This window comes from Harpia harpyja, chromosome 11 (assembly GCF_026419915.1).
Source record: "Harpia harpyja isolate bHarHar1 chromosome 11, bHarHar1 primary haplotype, whole genome shotgun sequence".
In the NCBI taxonomy this organism is placed as follows: Eukaryota; Metazoa; Chordata; class Aves; order Accipitriformes; family Accipitridae; genus Harpia; species Harpia harpyja.
The window spans coordinates 19,797,782-19,815,447 of record NC_068950.1 but is presented as its reverse complement, the minus strand read 5'-3'; the positions used below and the strand labels follow the sequence as shown (position 1 = coordinate 19,815,447).

The window sequence follows — 17,666 nt, the reverse complement described above, 5'->3', positions numbered from 1 at the left end:
ATTTTTGTCTTCATTAGTACAGAGAATTTTTATGGTGACATTGATAACACCTGAGCTCTATAAATCCATTAGTTATGGTAACATCCAATTACATAATCAAGTGAATGTAGGTATGTCTGGAAAAACTTCATTAGGTAGATTAACTCAGATTCACTGATGTAGAAGGTAACTTCTAAATAAATATACTCATAGAAAGAAAAGAACAAAGGAAACGCCCAGGTACAGATGTCGTAGCATACACTCTAAGTATTAAGATGACCAAACATTTCTTTGTTACATGACAGTTCAAATTTGAACCAGACAATCATACTTCATAAGTTGTTCTAGAGGAGTACTGTGAGAATTTAGTTTGGAAAAATAAAGAGATAATAGGTAATACTGCATAGTACAAGGCAATTATTAGAAGGTATGGAACCTGTGTTCTATCATGTACATTCACAATGTTGGATATTATAAAGAATCTACAAGACAATACTACACGAACACAGTTCTGCAGAGATCTTGAAAGTGTTTGTTGGTTTATTCCTAATAAACAGATAAAACCCCCTATCAGAAAAAGACATTATACCTGTCAGTTTTAATTCTTCTACACTTGTTAGAAGTCATCTTTAAGAAAATGCAGGGCCATATTGCAAATATTAGATTTCATCAGCATAGTGCATGGCAAACGACTTCAGTAAGGACATAGCTTTTAAAGACTGTGTCATAAAGTACCCAGAAAAATGTTGAGGGCCTGATCTCTGCAATTCTCTCATGTCATGCTCACACTGCAAGAATGAACTACTGAATTAGGAGGCTGCAGAAGAAATAGCATCTTTTCTCTCTTTCCAGTAAGTGGGAGGAAATGAGCACCCTGCCTTCCCCAGTTACTACCGTTTGTTTTGGGGTGCTGTCTTTCAGCATGGAGAAGAAATGAAAAACTCAGAACTTTATCTGTTCGGTGTTCATCATGACCTATGCAACTGATGACTTATTTCCTACCAGAAACAAATAGAAGGCCTCCGCAAGTTAAGAACCAGTAATGGAAAAGTACTGGTCTCACCACCATTTCCTTCAGCTCAATATGATGAGGTATCATTCAACAAGCAGTCTTGATCTGTCATATTGATTTTGATGGAACAAGCAGGCCTGGAAAGTTAAATGACCATTTCTCTGTGAAGCTCTAAACAAATCAGAGATCTGAGTATTTCAGAACTTGCAAAACTTCAAAAAGAAGAGTTGCTACTCAAGACAGTCATCATTAAAATACACCGATCTTTTATTAAAAGCTATTAGAAAAAAATGCCAATTTTCTTTTTTTGCAGTAAAATAAGCTCTGACAATAGCAGTTCACTTTAACACTTCAGATACTTCACTTTTAAGCACCTATCTACATAATAAACCTCCAGGTTTGAAATCTAACAGGATTTCACATATATCAGATGGCACATGCCAATAAAAAACATACTGTGTCTATATTACAAGGCTCTTTCTGTAGGAAAAACATGAAATGTCCCTTCCCATAAAGATGGATTTAATTAAATCGATGTAGTTTTTGTCAGATTGGCTCCATTTGTACAGTTAACACCTTTTCTTGATTCCAATGTCAAGAAGTAGTAAGCATAAACATTTACAGCTCTTAGTACATGCGTAGTGAGAAATCCAACTCATACTTGCATTTTTGAAGGGATTATTTCTGCCAAATCTGCTATCTTCTAACACAAAAGAAAGACTATTTGTAGATTTGAGGGTGCAAGGTAATATTGTTACTATAGTAAAGTGTGGTTATGGAGTTAGAATGACATTGTAAATAGCAATGGAAAAATGCAGACAAAATTAGTTACGTAACCGGAGTGCAGACAGATTGGTCCCAGTGATTTACAGTTATGAGAAGTGCCTTGCATTAGTGTCCTTGGCATGAATTAGTATTTTCCTGCTATACTTTGTATTACATTAAAATGTACTACTCAGATTACATCTTGACTGAATTAGAAGAGTACAATGTATACTTGTACTTTGGGTACTTCAAGATGCTTCTTATAGTTTGAAAGATTCCACTGACATCACTGTTCTTTGGGTTTAAACTAGGGAAGACCACTATTAATGGTATTTAATTTTAAGAAGAAGGTTAAAAAACCCACAGTGTTTTCAAGAGAGTCCTATAACTTCAGTTGCTTTTGCCACAGATATATCACAATGAATTTATGCATTTTCAATAAAGCTGAAGCAAGAGTCAGTAAAGCGTAAAATGTGTTCTTTAACTTCCAAAAGCAGCTTTTCATGGAATATTCAATGTCTACCACATACACAGAAAAAGAAGCAATAAACTGACTGCGTACACAAAATCCTTATGTTCATCAGACATTTCTGTCCCAGTAACCATTGTCAAGGAATAGTGTTTTAGTCCTTCAGCTTGATTTCCTTTTGGCCAGGGTGGACTGAAATACAATGTCTTTTACAGGAAGATAAAAAACATGAAGCACAAATTGTTTAAACTACACTTTTAAATTACTTAGACTAGAAATATAGAACAAAACCAAACCTATTCCATAGGCTAGATGATCTGCATACACATATGCTGTCACCCTGTACTGCATGTGTGTCATTTCATCAAAACCATTTGCTTGGAATCAAATTCCAACTAGTATTTATCCTGCAACAGAATGATCAAATTTTATATAAGTATATGACAATGAATTTCACTCACTCACTTGAAACATCTTTACTAACTTAATTAAGTCCAGAAAAAAACTTGTTCAAGCCCTTCACTACTGCTACTACTACTACCACTACTACCACCGCCACTACTACTAAATGATCTTAATATTGCAAGTGAGGATCAGAATTTATTTTTGTTACGTTCCCGAAATACTCCTTTTCTAGGTTACACTTCATAGTGGGAAAAATGCAGAAAAGAGCAAATACTTGAGGTAAAACTTTAATCATTAAAAGATTACAACAAAGGTTCAAGTAGAATGAGTGTTCTCCCTAAAAATAAAGAGCAGAGTATTGGGAAGGAACAGTATCTGGAGGTTTCTGTCTTTATCCCTGCCAGTGGCTCCTTCAGCCATTCATTCTTAGCTTTATTTAGTAGATAGTAACCTTTAAGAAACGAAGTGAAATATTCTCTGCCTCATAGCCAGAGTATCATGAAAGTGTACATTGGTTATAGATGCATGATAATGTATTTCCTGCAAATGTAGAAGGCCAGTATGGTTTTTACTTAAGTTTTAAAAAAGTCAGGAGAAGGAGGAGTTGAGCCACAGAAGTGGCATTAGCAGCATTCATAATCCATTTTGCCATGGAAACTGCTGCACTGTGGAATTCCAATCCGTTGTGAGCACAGGTTGCTAAGGAAAGAGAAGTAGACAGCTGTTAGAAGGCTATCATCAGAGCAATTCATAGTGGTAGTGATAGGAGGGTGATTAGCTCCCACATCCTCTTTCCTCATTATCATTAAATCATGGCTTACTGTTAACATGTTGTTCTTTCATGATAAGTGACTACTGTAATCTTCTTACAGAAAAATCTGAGAGATTAGTTTAAAATGTGTAAAAAAGATTACCAATACTGTTCACCTTTTAAATGACATCCCTTACTTCAGTAGCTTGTGCCACTCTGTTTACCTACTGAAATATGTCCTTGAAGATTAAGTATATACACTTAGCATGTGGCAGCTGCCAAATCATGGGAAATGTTTCCCACTAAAACTGTCATTGCATTAATGACAGTAAGTACCTTGGGAAATGTGCAGACAAGAACAGAAGCAGAGCTCAGGCCCCCCACAAACCTGCTTACCTACCAGTTAACACCTGAACATGCTTCCTTAACTTGGCTTAAGGTTACCAACTATCTAAATTGTACTTCTGTTAATGGCAACGACTCCTGCAGTCTGGAACAGGACAACACTTAGTCTGTATTTAAGTTCAATAAAAGCCCAGAAACAAGTTGCTCTACATCTGATGGGCTTTTTCTCTAGTTTGGTGGCAGTTTCTAGGACATTCCTCTAGGACATCCCCAAGCTCTTTGAAATACCCAGTTGCCGGTACTCTTAGTTTAAACAGCAAAGGGTAGGTGGGTTCCTCGTCTTAAATGCCAACTGCTTAAAGATCTTACCACAGAAGGGGTAGAGCCAGGCAGGGCAGAAAAGCTCATCTAGGATAGGGGTTGCTCTTACTGCTGTGTCAAACGTGTCATTGCACAGAAATAAATTCAAAATTCTCTAAGTTCTGAGGTACTTAACGCCTTCTTTGCTTTAGTCTTTAATAGGGAGATCAGTTATCCTCAGGGTACTCTGCCCCCTGAGCTGGAAGGCCAGGATGAAGAGCAGAATATACCCCCCTTAATCCAGGAGGAAATAGTTAGTGACCTACTACGCCATCTGGACACTCACAAATCTATGGGACCAGGTGGGATCCATCCAAGAGTACTGAGGGAGCTGGCGGAGGTCCTTGCCAAGCCGCTCTCCATCATCTGTCAGCGATCCTGGTCAACAGGGGAGGTCCCAGAGGACTGGAGGCTTGCCAAAGTGACTCCCATTTACAAGAAGGGTCGGAGGGAGGATCCGGGGAACCACAGGCCTGTCAGCCTGACCTCGGTACCGGGGAAGATTATGGAACGGTTTGTCTTGAAAGCACTCACATGGCAAGTCCAGGACAAGCAGGGGATCAAGCCCAGTCAGCATGGGTTTACGAAAGGCAGGTCCTGCTTGACCAACCTGATCTCCTTCTATGACCAGGTGACCCGCCTAGCGGATGAGGGAAAGGCTGTGGATGTTATCTTCCTAGACTTCAGCAAGGCCTTTGACACTGTCTCTCATGGCATACTCCTTGAGAAGCTGGCGTCTCATGGCTTGGACAAGTGTACTCTTCGCTGGGTGAAAACCTGGCTGGGTGGACGAGCCCAGAGGGTAGTGGTGAATGGGGTTAAATCCAATTGGCGGCGGGTCACAAGTGGTGTTCCTCAGGGCTCGGTGTTGGGCCCCGTTCTGTTTAATATCTTTATTGATGATTTGGGTGAGGGGATTGAGTGCACCCTCAGCAAGTTTGCAGACGACACCAAGTTGGGAGGCAGGGTCGATCTGCTTGAGGGTAGGGAGGCTCTACAAAGAGATCTGGACAGGCTGGATCGATGGGCTGAGGCCAATCGTATGAAGTTCAACAATGCCAAGTGCCGGGTCCTGCACTTCGGTCACGGCAACCCCATGCAGCGCTACAGGCTTGGGGAAGAGTGGCTGGAAAGCTGCCCGGCAGAGAAAGACCTGGGGGTGCTGGTTGACAGCCGGCTGAATATGAGCCAGCAGTGTGCCCAGGTGGCCAAGAAGGCCAACGGCATCCTGGCCTGTATCAGGAACAGTGTGGCCAGCAGGAGCAGGGAGGTGGTTGTTCCCCTGTACTCGGCACTGGTGAGGCCGCACCTCGAGTACTGTGTTCAGTTTTGGGCCCCTCACTACAGGAAATACATTGAGTTGGCGGAACATGTCCAGAGAAGGGCAACCAAGTTGGTGAGGGGCCTGGAGCACAAGTCTTATGAGGAATGGCTGAGGGAACTTGGGTTGTTTAGTCTGGAGAAGAGGAGACCTTATCGCTCTCTACAATTACTCGAAGGGGGGGTTGTAGTGAGGTGGGTGCTGGTCTCTTCTGTCAGGTGGCTGGAGATAGGATGAGGGGAAATGGCCTCAAGTTGCAGCAGGGGAGGTTTAGGTTGGATATTAGGAAAAATTTCTTTACTGAGAGGGTTGTCAGACATTGGACTAGGCTGCCCAGGGAAGTGGTTGAGTCACCATCCCTGGAGGTATTCAAGAAGCGCGTAGACAAGATATGCCAGGACATGGTTTAGTGGGCATGGATGATGGTTGGACTTGATGATCTTGAAGGTCTTTTCCAACCTAAATGATTCTATGATTCTAAGTTGTAGAGCTTAGTTCCAATATAGATTCTTAATACGGTTATGTTTTTGCTTCCTCTGAATAGGAAGCAGTGTAATTATCCATTCTACAAGGAATACTACAAGAAACCACACCAAAGCTAAGTGACTAGCTATAATTAACTGACCTCAGTGAGTGAGTCAGATCGCGCCTTCTTTTTATGACATGCTGACCCTGTCCTAGAAAGTGATACTCCTAAACTTCTGGTAATAAGTAAGCAAGCATGAAAAAGTCACATTACCTGAGATGCTATCCATTCTGGGCCCACAACTAAATAATCCTCCAATTCTGTAAGTGTACAGAAATGTATGGTATTAGACAATTTTTTGAGGGGAAGCGAGAGACTACAGACAACATTAGATTATACAAAAACTGTTTCAGCAATGGCTTCCCATGCAAGAAGGGAAAAACTAAAGTCAGGCTCCTGCTTGAAAAATATGACAGTACATATAAGAACAAGTAACTGAAGTACAGTCATTTGATGAAAGACTGCTAGAAAGAAATGCACAAATAAATATCAAGTATGCTTATGAACAGAAAAGGTATATGCAGTTTTGCAACACATGAGGTATACAGAGAAGTGACAGGTAAGGAAGCAACTCACTTTCATGATGTCACTTCAGCAGTAGTAGAACAGTTCTCAAACAGGACTGACTTCTCAGGAAGGCAGAGAAATTGTGCTGGGGTACCGTGATTCATTGCTGGAGGAGAACTGGGATTGGTGAGGGAGATCCAGTCAGTTGGGTAGAGCAGGCACTTCAGTGGAAATGGAACTAATGCTGCACTCATCCTGCAGCAAGCAGTGCAGCGCCACGACTCTGGAATGGCCTAAGTTTTTTTTATACAACTAATGCACATGTTTTTTCCCCCCCTTGCCAGCCCCTGCAACAGTTTTCTCTTCTAGTCTGTAGAATTATTGCATGAATTGTGCTCAGACTGAATTGAGGGACAGAAACATGAAATACATCTTGGCAAATCTGGGGAGAAGGGAGGAAAAAAAGATGTTACTGTTGCTTTAATATAGTCAGGAAGGGGAGTTATTTTCTGTACGATATTGTATGATTGCAACATAATTTTGCTTTCACATCTCAGTATTTCATTGTGACAAAAGCAAAGTTCAGAGAGGGTGGTTTGCTTGGTGCGTGAGCATTTGATTAAAGGTGAACACAAACAAGTGAAAGCTTAACTGAGGCACGAATGCTTAACAGAGATGTGAACAAGATATAAAAAAGAAGAATCATTAAAATGTCAATTTTACAAGAAGGGAGTTAAACTGAGATGGAAGGTTTAACCTGACCATCAAGGAAATCTTCCTTAGAAAGATGCAGATATGAGAATAGTGTTCCAATCAAAATACCAAAACCATAGATGCTTCTGATTTTGCAGTCTAGAGTGTCCAAGTAATATGAAAATGATTCTGCATGTAAAGGGGATAAACTAAGTTTTCGGTTTGCTGGGGGTTTTTTGTTTTCTTTTTTCATCTTTTAACATTAGTGATTCAGATCCAAGTGAGCTTTTGGCTGAACACTCTCTATATATTCCTCCAGTTATATATAAAGAACAGATGATTAGGGAAACAAATTATTTTTTTTAAAATAATTTATTATCTTTCATATTCAATCCTAATACTTCCTTTTATATTTCAGGGTGCAAGTTGAATTCTATATGAATGAAAATACATTTAAAGAGAGACTAAAGCTCTTCTTCATCAAAAACCAAAGATCAAGTAAGCAGTTGGATTAATTTCTGTCAAGCATAATTGTGATACGTTGAGTAGAATCCAATTCCATTGAAGGCAACAGCAAAGTTATCATTAATTTTCTTCTGACCTAAAATTTTGCCCCATAAAGGAGTCAGTTTTACATAATATCCAAAACAAATTCAAAAAGTATTATTTAAACTTAAAAACAACATACTTATTTTGTAGGATCAAATACTTAGTGGCGTGATTTTATTTTTGTATCATGATCAAGTTGACTAATTTGTGTGGATCTGACATTGCAAAGCTCATTGACAAGTCATGACCTTATGTCTAGGAAAGCAAAGAGCCTCTAAGATGCTGGAGAAAAAAAAGCTGCAGAAGTACCTAGCTTTTTGAAGTGTTCAATTTTATTAAGTATTCCTAAACAAATTTCAAACCTGATCTGTACTAAAAGAAAACAATTTGGAAAGGAAACTAATGGGGAGGACGTACCTCCTTCTCCTGAATGTAGTACCTCAGAAATATAGTCCTTGTCTTTAGTCTGATTTAACGATATCTTCATTGACATGTGCACTTAAATTCATAGGCCATCATAGAAGAGAATAATGCGGAGGAACTAAGATATTAATCTTTTTATATACATCCATGCAGGTAGTGCACAGGAGTGGAAGCATTGTATATTACCAAATCTTGATTAGACCAGTGGAGTTCGTAGCTGTGAAGAGCAGTAACTGACCTCAATTTTCCTTTGTGTAGCAGGATTGAATTTACCTCCATTTGCCCTACACCTGTAAAGAATTAAAATTACAATAGCTTTATACATAAAGCTTTTAGAATAGAAAGAATACATTTTGGCCTTTGTGATACAGTGAAGATGGTTCTATGGCTTTGTGTCTGGGAAAGGACAGAAAGGAGGAAAAGAACTTTACTTTTTCGGTGTCCCAATCTAAAAACCCCGGACAAACAAAATTTGAGAGACTAGATCAAGTGTTTAAAAATAAGACAGACTGTAAGATCTTCTATCTTGTCCTGGTTTCAGCTGAGAGAGAGTTAATTGTCTTCCTAGTAGCTGGTACAGTGCTATGTTTTGAGTTCAGTATGAGAAGAATGTTGATAGCACTGATGTTTTCAGTTGTTGCTCAGTAGTGTTTAGGCTAAAGTCAAGGCTTTTTCAGCTTCTCATGCCCAGCCAGCAAGAAAGCTGGAGGGGCACAAGAAGTTGGCACAGGACACAGCCAGGGCAGCTGACCCAAAGTGGTGTAAATGGGGTGTTCCATACCATGTGATGTCCCATGGGGAAGTGGGGGGAATCGTCGCTGGGGGACTAACTGGGTGTCAATCGGCGGGTGGTGAGCAATTGCACTGCGCATCATTTGTACATTCCCATCCTTTTATCATTGCTGTTGTCATTTTATTAGTGTTATCATTATCATTATTAGTTTCTTCTTTTCTGTTCTATTAAACTGTTCTTAACCCACGGGTTTTACTTCTTTTCCTGATTTTCTCCCCCATCCCACTGTGTGGGTGGGGGAATGAGTGAGCGGCTGCGTGGTGCTTAGTTGCTGGCTGGGGTTAAACCACGACATTATCTGTAAGAGCTAGTATTAATAAATACTAGTTTAACATTACAGAACATGATCTTTTTATTGGCTAAGCTTCTCTAACTTTCCAGGTGTGATAAGCAAAATACTCCCCTAAGCAAAAAAAAAACCCCCTAAACAAACAACAAAAAAAAGGCACTGTACTGTGAATAACTGATATTTTCAGTTTAGGCTTTGGAATTATTTGCCAGTTTCCAGCTGGAGAATCAGGCTTAACAAATCTGCGGGAGGTTCGTCCATGGGGAAGGCTTTATTTATTACACTTGCATAGACACACAGGGGAAAATTCATCTCAATTCGGGTGCCTAAATAGGATAGAAAGGAGAGGACTACCTCTGCTAGTAAATGATGTGGATAGCCTTCAGAGTATCTTCTCTCCTAAACCTCAGATGGGACATAGGTTTTTTCACATTATTATACATCTCATAGAATCATAGAATGGTTTGGGTTGGAAGGGACCTTAAAGATCATCTAGTTCCAGCCCCCCTGCCATGGGCAGGGACACCTTCCACTAGAGCAGGTTGCTCAAAGCCCCATCCAACCTGGCCTTGAACACTTCCAGGGATGGGGCATCCACAACTTCTCTGGGCAGTCTGTTCCAGTGCCTCATCACCCTCACAGTGAAGAACTTCTTCCTTTTATCTAATCTAAATCTACCCTCTGTCAGTTTAAAGCCATTACCCCTCATCCTGTCACTACATTCCTTGATAAAGAGCCCCTCCCCATCTTTCCTGTAGGCCCCCTTTAGGTACTGGAAGGCTGCTATAAGATCTCCCTGGAGCCTTCTCTTCTCCAGGCTGAACAACCCCAACTCTCTCAGCCTGTCTTCATAGGAGAGGTGCTCCAGCCCTCTGATCATCTTTGTGGCCCTCCTCTGGACCTGCTGGAGCGGGTCCATGTTTTTCTTATGCTGGGGGCCCCAGAGCTGAACACAGTACTCCAGGCAGGGTCTCACAAGAGGGGAGTAGAGGGGGAGAATCACCTCCCTTGACCTGCTGGTCACACTTCTTTTGATGCAGCCCAGGATATGATTGGCTTTCTGGGCTGCAAACTAGATTGGGTTGGTAAATTTATTTTCTAATGAAGATTTTTATTTGAAATAAGTTTCTTATTCTGTATTAGCATACTTTAGAGCTCTCTTGCTGCATTTAGGCCAATATGAAAAGAATGTGTACAAAACCTCAGTATGCATAGAACAAAGAAAGGAGATGTGTGAAGAACAATTTCATACTCCATTTTATGTTTACTTATGTTTACAAATCTGTGTTGCAAAGAATGAGTTTTTGCTCATACATTTTTGTATGTAGGTTGTGGAGTCTCCCTCCATAGAGAATATTAATAAACAGTGCAGACACAGTCCTGGGCAACCAGCTCCCTTCCAACCTCAACCACTCTGTGATTCTTGTTAGAGGTAAATGAGTTTAACTAAATTTACATTTTAAATGTGATTAATTATACTACAACTTCTAAAATGGTTTTAGTTCTCTTCTACTTTTCTCCTTGTGACTTCACATCTTTAAGTATTTTATATCTTTATAGCCTTTGACTTCTGACATTGTTGATGTATGTGTAATGGAGTTAAGAGACAAAACACAAAAAGCATCCTAAATTAGAAAAGAGTATTACTCCTGGCTAGAAAGGCAGTCTGGGAAGCTGTAAGCAATAATAGCCTTTTTGTTCCTGATCTAGTCCACAAAACAAGGGTTTGATGCAGTCTTGTTTACTTACTAAGAACATCTATAAAGTTATGACTTGGCTCACTGTAAATCTCTTTTCACTGGTAAGATAGGAAGGTTCCATATAGTACCTTCTCGCTTGAGATAAGTGAAAGAATTTTTTTCCCTACTTAGATCTTAACAAGATTAAGAAAAAACACATATATACAGATACATATTTTGATGGCAGAACTGCAGACTCTGTACATCTAAAAATAGATACATTTATGATCATCAGCACAAAAATTAAACCAGAAGTTAGTTAATTAGTATGAATTCATAGCCATTCCTTTGCCAAGTGCATAGCCTTCTGGCTAAGCACATTAAGAGACTTGTCATAAATTACTATACTGGGACATCTGTGCTAGGTTATGATTGGGTAAGTGTGATGTATGGGTCCAAAGGAGAGGTATGATGTGGAAGTTTATTTGAAATAAGCAAGAGAGTGGGAAGCAACTGTTAATTCATCCTATTGGAGATGGGTTCATGCTGTAGTCAAGTAGCACAAGAATTTTCCTGCTTGGCTTGCTTGATGATTGCTGGAAAAATACAGATTCTGATGGAATTCTCCTACACGGTGATGCCATACAGAGCTGAGGTAAATTTTGTAGAAGCATGCTGTGTTTTTGATTAACGAATGAAAATACAGTAATGAGTTCTTCCTGTAGACATCTAGTAAAGACACTGTCATTATGGGCACCTTCTTTTCCCGACAGGTCCTCAGGAGAGGGCTCCAAAGAAAACTCTTAAGAGATGAGGCTTGTTTTATCTGTTGTTGAATTATGCAGCCAGTTCACAGAAAGTAAGTTGGAGAATGGGGGTGCTTACTGTACTTACAGCAGCATATGGTATGGGCATGCCATTTCCCACTAGAATCCCACAGGTTACCCAAGCACTGCTACTGGTTCTAATGATACAAGAAGCTTAACCAACAATTAGCCAAGGCAATTTTCAGGACAAACAAATAGGAAATACAGCAAAATTATTACTGTACTGAATGAAAAAAATAAATCCCCAAACCAAAGCATTCAGTATTAGTTAAGTTCAGTCAAACACTCCTTCTGCTTATGCAGATTTTGGTTCCTGTCCAAATAATCACCAGAATCCTCTAAAATACAATCTCCAAAACCCAAACCTGCTGCTGAGATAGTACCTGCTACTCATTCAAGTGTACTCATTCAATCCTCCACTGAAATTGGAGGATTCTGTTGCGCAGAGGTATCAGGGATTTGATGAATAAAGATATTGCTCTTTAGATCTTAGTCAGTGTTCAGCGAGGGCATTGAAAACCTTCCTTCACATACTAAAGATGTAATTGCTATCATTGAGAAAATAATGGTCAGTAGTATCAGCAAATTTTCAGACAGTACAACCAAATCAAACTACACGTTCACCAACAGTTTTTGCTAATACTTAAGACTTCACAAGTGAATTTAACACATCAGAATGTAATATCAAGTGGTTTTGTCAACCAGAGCAGTCAACTCTAGAATTCATATGAATTTTCTTCAGAATACTGTTCTGATCAAAACCACATACAGACCGGTAGCATGAAATATCATCTGTTTCATTCATTATTCTGGTTTTGGAAGTATTTGTATAAACTGATAAAACAAGCCTTCATCTGTGTCTAATGTCAACCTAGCTTCCACTCAGTCTTCCGCAAGTAAATGTCTAATCAAGTTCAACGAATGCATGAAAAGCATTTTACAAAGGTGTCAGCCAGCGTACCTCCCCCCCCCCCCAAAAAAAGAAAAAGATGACATATTGGTATGACTTGCTTGCACTTGCCAAGATCACACACTGCATTATCACAGCCTGAAATAAGTCTCAAAGGGAAAAAATAAGTGAAGTTTCAGTTCAGTGGAGAGGGAATAAAAGATAACCATCACCAGGATATAAATTATTAACAGTATATTTTCATCCAACTCCTAAAGCCAGCAGCTGAGGTGATTTTGCTAAAAACCAAAAATATCTTAGAGACTTACAAGAAAGGAATAATGGAAGGTGATTGTAAGATCTTCAGCTGCTATCTTTGTTACTTTTGCTTTGATTTAGATCAGTTCTCTAAATCAGAGGATTAATCTCCAAAAAATGGTTGTAAGGGAAGCATCACAGTCAGAAAGTCACAGTCAGTACTGGTGAAGTATAATTTATCACTCTGTACGTAAAAATGCATGCAAAAAATAGCAAATACTTGTTCAAACTGAGAAGGAAACATGAATGTTTGACGCAGTTATATTTATTTCAGAAAACAAACAGATTTTGAACTGTTATTATCAATTTCTTCTTTTAAAGAAACAAAGGATGTAACACCATGGTTACATGGACACAGTGAAATTACAATCATTAAACAATACATAACTGGATAACAGTGTGTGATTGATGTAGCTGAATACAAGTTCCAGGCACCAGTGTCAAAACAGAGATATTCTGCGCAAATGACCCTGCTACTTGAATAATCTGGCTGTGAGTGGAAAAAAAGAAATTAAGTCAAGCAGACCATGTTGATCCACTGACAGCATGTAAAGTAGAGGACATAAGTAGTCAGCCAGCAAACAGAAATATGAAATGCTTTCTTTGTAACAGAGTAATAAATGAAAGCCTATTTTAAATGCCTTCTGTAGTGACTGTCCCCTCCTTCCCATAGTTGAAATCCTAGATCTCCATGATGGTGGAATAAATACATTTCTTCCAACTCACAGGTGACATCCCCAACTGTGAGGCTACAGAAGATTTTGACCAGAGAGAATGCTTATTTGGCAGTCCTACATTAATCATTAAACCTTTAGCAGGGGTGACTAAATATGGTCCCTCTGACAGCACATGCTGTTTCTAAAGGCTGAGGCATACAGAACTAGGAGAGGTGACCTTCTGAAATAGGATAGACTTGAAGCCTGTGCTTCCGTATTTATATTGTAGTAACAGACCCAATCACGTATGGTACAAGGCCTATCCTATTGCCTTATAAGCTTTATATATAACCCAGTCCATGATATGCACCCTGTATCTATGCTAACTAGAACCCTTAGACGAAAGCATGTGTTCTGTGAAAACCCTGCCTTGTATTCTGTGGGAAACACATTCCTGTAGAGATATCCAGGGCCTGAAGCATAGCCTGGAATCGATCTATGGAACTTGAATACTTAAGTAGTTCTAGATCTTTCAGGACCAAGATTTGAGAGTTAAGAGTTTAGGGCAGCAAGCAGGAGCATGGGTCCCTTGTATTGATGTAGTCTTTAATCAGAAAAGCACAATTTTCTTTTGGCATTTAAACCAACATATAATTTCAAATGATGATGAGAAACCAGGCCATTATCAATGCAAAAAAGAGGTGTTTTACACCAACATTAACATTTACAGAGCTAAAAAACCAGAAGAAACAAACAAACAATAGGCTTTTGTACTTATCTAAGAAAGTTAGACAACACAAAATTGGTAAGGAAAAGAAATCCTAGTGGACTTTTTTTGTTTGCTTGTGGTTAGGTGGGTTTTTTTGATTTTTCATTTGCTGTTTTTTTTTTTTTTTAACATTATCTACTCTTCTTGTTGTAATAGCCTAGTTGTTATGGCAACCATTCATACTCCAGGAGACTTCTACACACGGGCTAGTACAGACAAACAATTCATGTTTCTTCAGCTACAGTTCAAAAAAGCTGCAAAAAAAGGTCATAGCATTGTCCAAGAAAAGTACTGGGGTTCTTCCTAATCAAATAATAGCATAACAACACACTCAACTCAACTCAACTCAACTCAACTCAACTCAACTCAACTCAACTCAACTCAACTCAACTTCTACAGCCTCTCAATCCATTTACTACTTCAACCCCTTCACTCATGTTGGGAAATAAATAGTCTGTGGCTAATTACTCTTGATAGGACAGCAGGAATCACTAGGTTAATGTTCACAAACCTAATTGCCAATAACAGCTGTGGGACTTCTCACAGGATTCTCACAGGATTTTAACCCCTAGTTTACAGATGACAAGATGCTGTAAAAGTCTCTCCAGTTCTCGTGTGATAACTGCAATGTCACAGTTAAAAGTAGTAAGCAGTGTTGTGTAATAAACTTTAAGATTTCTTCCAGCAATTACATGGTAGAATATTTAAGAATCTATTTTCTATTTTTCTGTGTTTGCTGTAGATTGTGTTTTACTTGGAGAGAAACTAGTGGATATAAAAGGTGATTTATCAGTTTTATCTGTAAGGCGTTCATTTTCATCTTAGGACTGAGTAAAGTCAAAAAGTATGTAATAGTACTGTAAATTAATTATGATTCTTTCCTTAAAAGGGAATGTATGCACACAGCTTTGGGTATGCATAATGAAGCTGGAGTTCTTAATTGATAGCAGTAATTATATTGAGTTCAGCAGACCTGCTAACATTATCTGCAACACAACAATAAAAGATACTATCTTTACTATGACTAGGTGCAAATGAAGTCACATCTGTGTAAGGCTCAGTCAATGGTATTCTGCTTTGGGCAGGAGGGTTCAGCCATGCAGAATTGGACTCTCAGTTCACAAGACTGAAAAAAATTAATGCTTGAAGTGACCTCCCTGCCACTTAACCTTAGTCAACTGACAGTTTTAACTTAATTAGTGAACAAAAACTTAAAACCAGGAGTTAGATACAAATATTTAGACTGGCAAAATTTTTAAGACTGAAAATTTAAACTCTAATCTTCTAATGACTGCAAAATCTGATTAAAATACAATTAAGTTGCACTGTAGTAGATAACGGCTCCAATTAGCACTGAAATAAATTGCCCATGTGATAGAAGCAAGTGTCCAAGTGGATCCCTTTGAAGGAACCCTGTCTTTGTGCAGTAGACCTATGTTTGTGGGAAATACTGTAATATTTTGTAATAGTATTTGTGATATATCCTTTCAGCTAGAACATTTCAATATTCACATGGTCTGTAGAACAAGTTGTTGATTCAGTTCAGGTGTGCCTTCAGCATGACTTTCAGATGTCCTGATTCATGGACGCATAATTATGCAACTTCAACATTAAATAACTACAGTTTAATATTTTATAAATTGGGATAGTATTAATATATTCTATATGAGAAGCTACTGCATGAAGACTTTCAGATATTAATATTTAAATACTCGCCATTGTATATTTTCTGCCTATGGTTGAAAGTATATCTTCTTCATGTCACTGTATTTTGCATCTCAAATACCATATGTAGTTCTTGTTCCCTTTTCAAGATAGTGGGCTTGTAAAACTACAAAAGACCCAAAGAATGGCATCAGGAAAGATGAATGGCATAGAAGAGCTTTCAAACAAATGACTGAGTAGTTCTTTACATTAAAACAGACTGAGTCTTAACCAACCCAGAGATTTCTGGAAGCTGGAAAGGTGTATTATGTATATCCAACAAGCTTATTCTCATGTTCTTCTGTATGATATGCCGATCGTCCATATCAGGGACAGGTTACTGGCTAGATTGACCTTTGCTCTGTTGCAGCATAGCTGTTCTAGTTCCTTTTAGTTTTACCTTAAAGTGGATGAAACTGTAAAGAACCTGAATTTATTTCTGTGTTTTCTTTTCTTTTCTTTTTAAAATAGGTCTGAGAATACGATTATTCAATTTTTCTCTCAAGCTACTAAGCTGTTTCTTATACATAATTCGTGTGCTCCTGGATGATCCTACACAAGGATTTGGATGGTAATGTTTTTTTTTTTTTTTATTTCTGCTCTCAAAGCATTGTTTAACTTACTTATAAGAAATAAGTGAATTTAGTGAATAAATGTTTGATATTCTGTCAACAGAGGTTTGGTTTTATGTCTTACAGATGTTCTGAAAGAATTATAAAACTAGTCTTACACTGTGAATGGAAATAAGAACTAAAATAACAATATTCTTTTTTCACTTTACTGCTAAAATAATCCTGGCTTTTTACTCAGATACTGTGCATCAGATATAGTTGTACAAACATATCTTTTGGTTGTATTATTACATAACATTGCTATGTATCATATTTATGTTTATATTTATGAAAATAAAATTGCAAATATCTGGTTGCCAGTTTATGCAACAATAATTTGGGGATTTTGCTTAAATAATTTTACTTAGGATTTTACTTAAATAATTTTACTTAAATAATTTTACTTAAAACCCCAGATCCTAGAAAAAAGCAGACACATACATAAAACTGAGCTTTCATGTAGATGACATTGATGATAATTTTCTAGCCCTCTGCTTTGTCTACACACTTCGAAGAGAGGGAGACCAAAAGTACATTCTATACTCACTATGGTCTATGGTCATAATGCTGATTTTGCACCCTACAATTGTTGGTATGGTATTCTACATTGTTCATGGGGTACTCTGCTTTTTTTTTTCCCCGCATGTGTTATACAATCAACCACTAATTGTAGAAGAATTTATAATTTATTCAATCCTGTACTTCAGTTGTATTTGTGCCCCAGATATATTGAATCTTCTCAATTCTAAATGCCAATAAGCACCACATTTTATTGACTTACTTACTTTCACTTGATTTGATTCTGTTGGCCTTGAATACTGAAAGAAAAAAAGCCCACATGAAAATACTAAGCTTGGGATGATAGAACTAGCACTCTTCACGCAATATTAGGCAAAGGACAAACTATGACTTCTAATTTTAATATTTGAAAATCAGTTAAATCTAATAAGGGTAATACTATAAAAAAGCTAGTGCACAGGAGAAATACTATATTTTACAAGAATCAAATCCAAAGCAAAGTGAATT

General features: G+C 38.3%; 1 protein-coding gene and 1 long non-coding RNA gene across 5 annotated transcripts in view; one reads left to right on the top strand and one right to left on the bottom strand.

Moving 5' to 3' along the window:
• Window positions 1-17,666, top strand: part of KCNT2 (potassium sodium-activated channel subfamily T member 2) — a 172,220-nt gene that overhangs the window by 37,688 nt on the left and 116,866 nt on the right. For all 4 annotated transcript variants that reach the window (XM_052802059.1, XM_052802061.1, XM_052802062.1 and 1 more), the window contains exons 2-3: window positions 7,552-7,631; window positions 16,501-16,600. In XM_052802059.1, the coding sequence (XP_052658019.1) occupies window positions 7,552-7,631; window positions 16,501-16,600 (180 nt within the window). The remainder of the gene's footprint in view (window positions 1-7,551; window positions 7,632-16,500; window positions 16,601-17,666) is intronic.
• Window positions 2,902-17,666, bottom strand: part of LOC128148341 (uncharacterized) — a 43,982-nt gene continuing 29,217 nt past the window's right edge. The window contains exons 4-5 of the long non-coding RNA XR_008237262.1: window positions 6,147-6,193; window positions 2,902-3,329 (exon numbers count right to left, since the gene is read on the bottom strand). This is a non-coding gene — a long non-coding RNA (uncharacterized LOC128148341). The remainder of the gene's footprint in view (window positions 3,330-6,146; window positions 6,194-17,666) is intronic.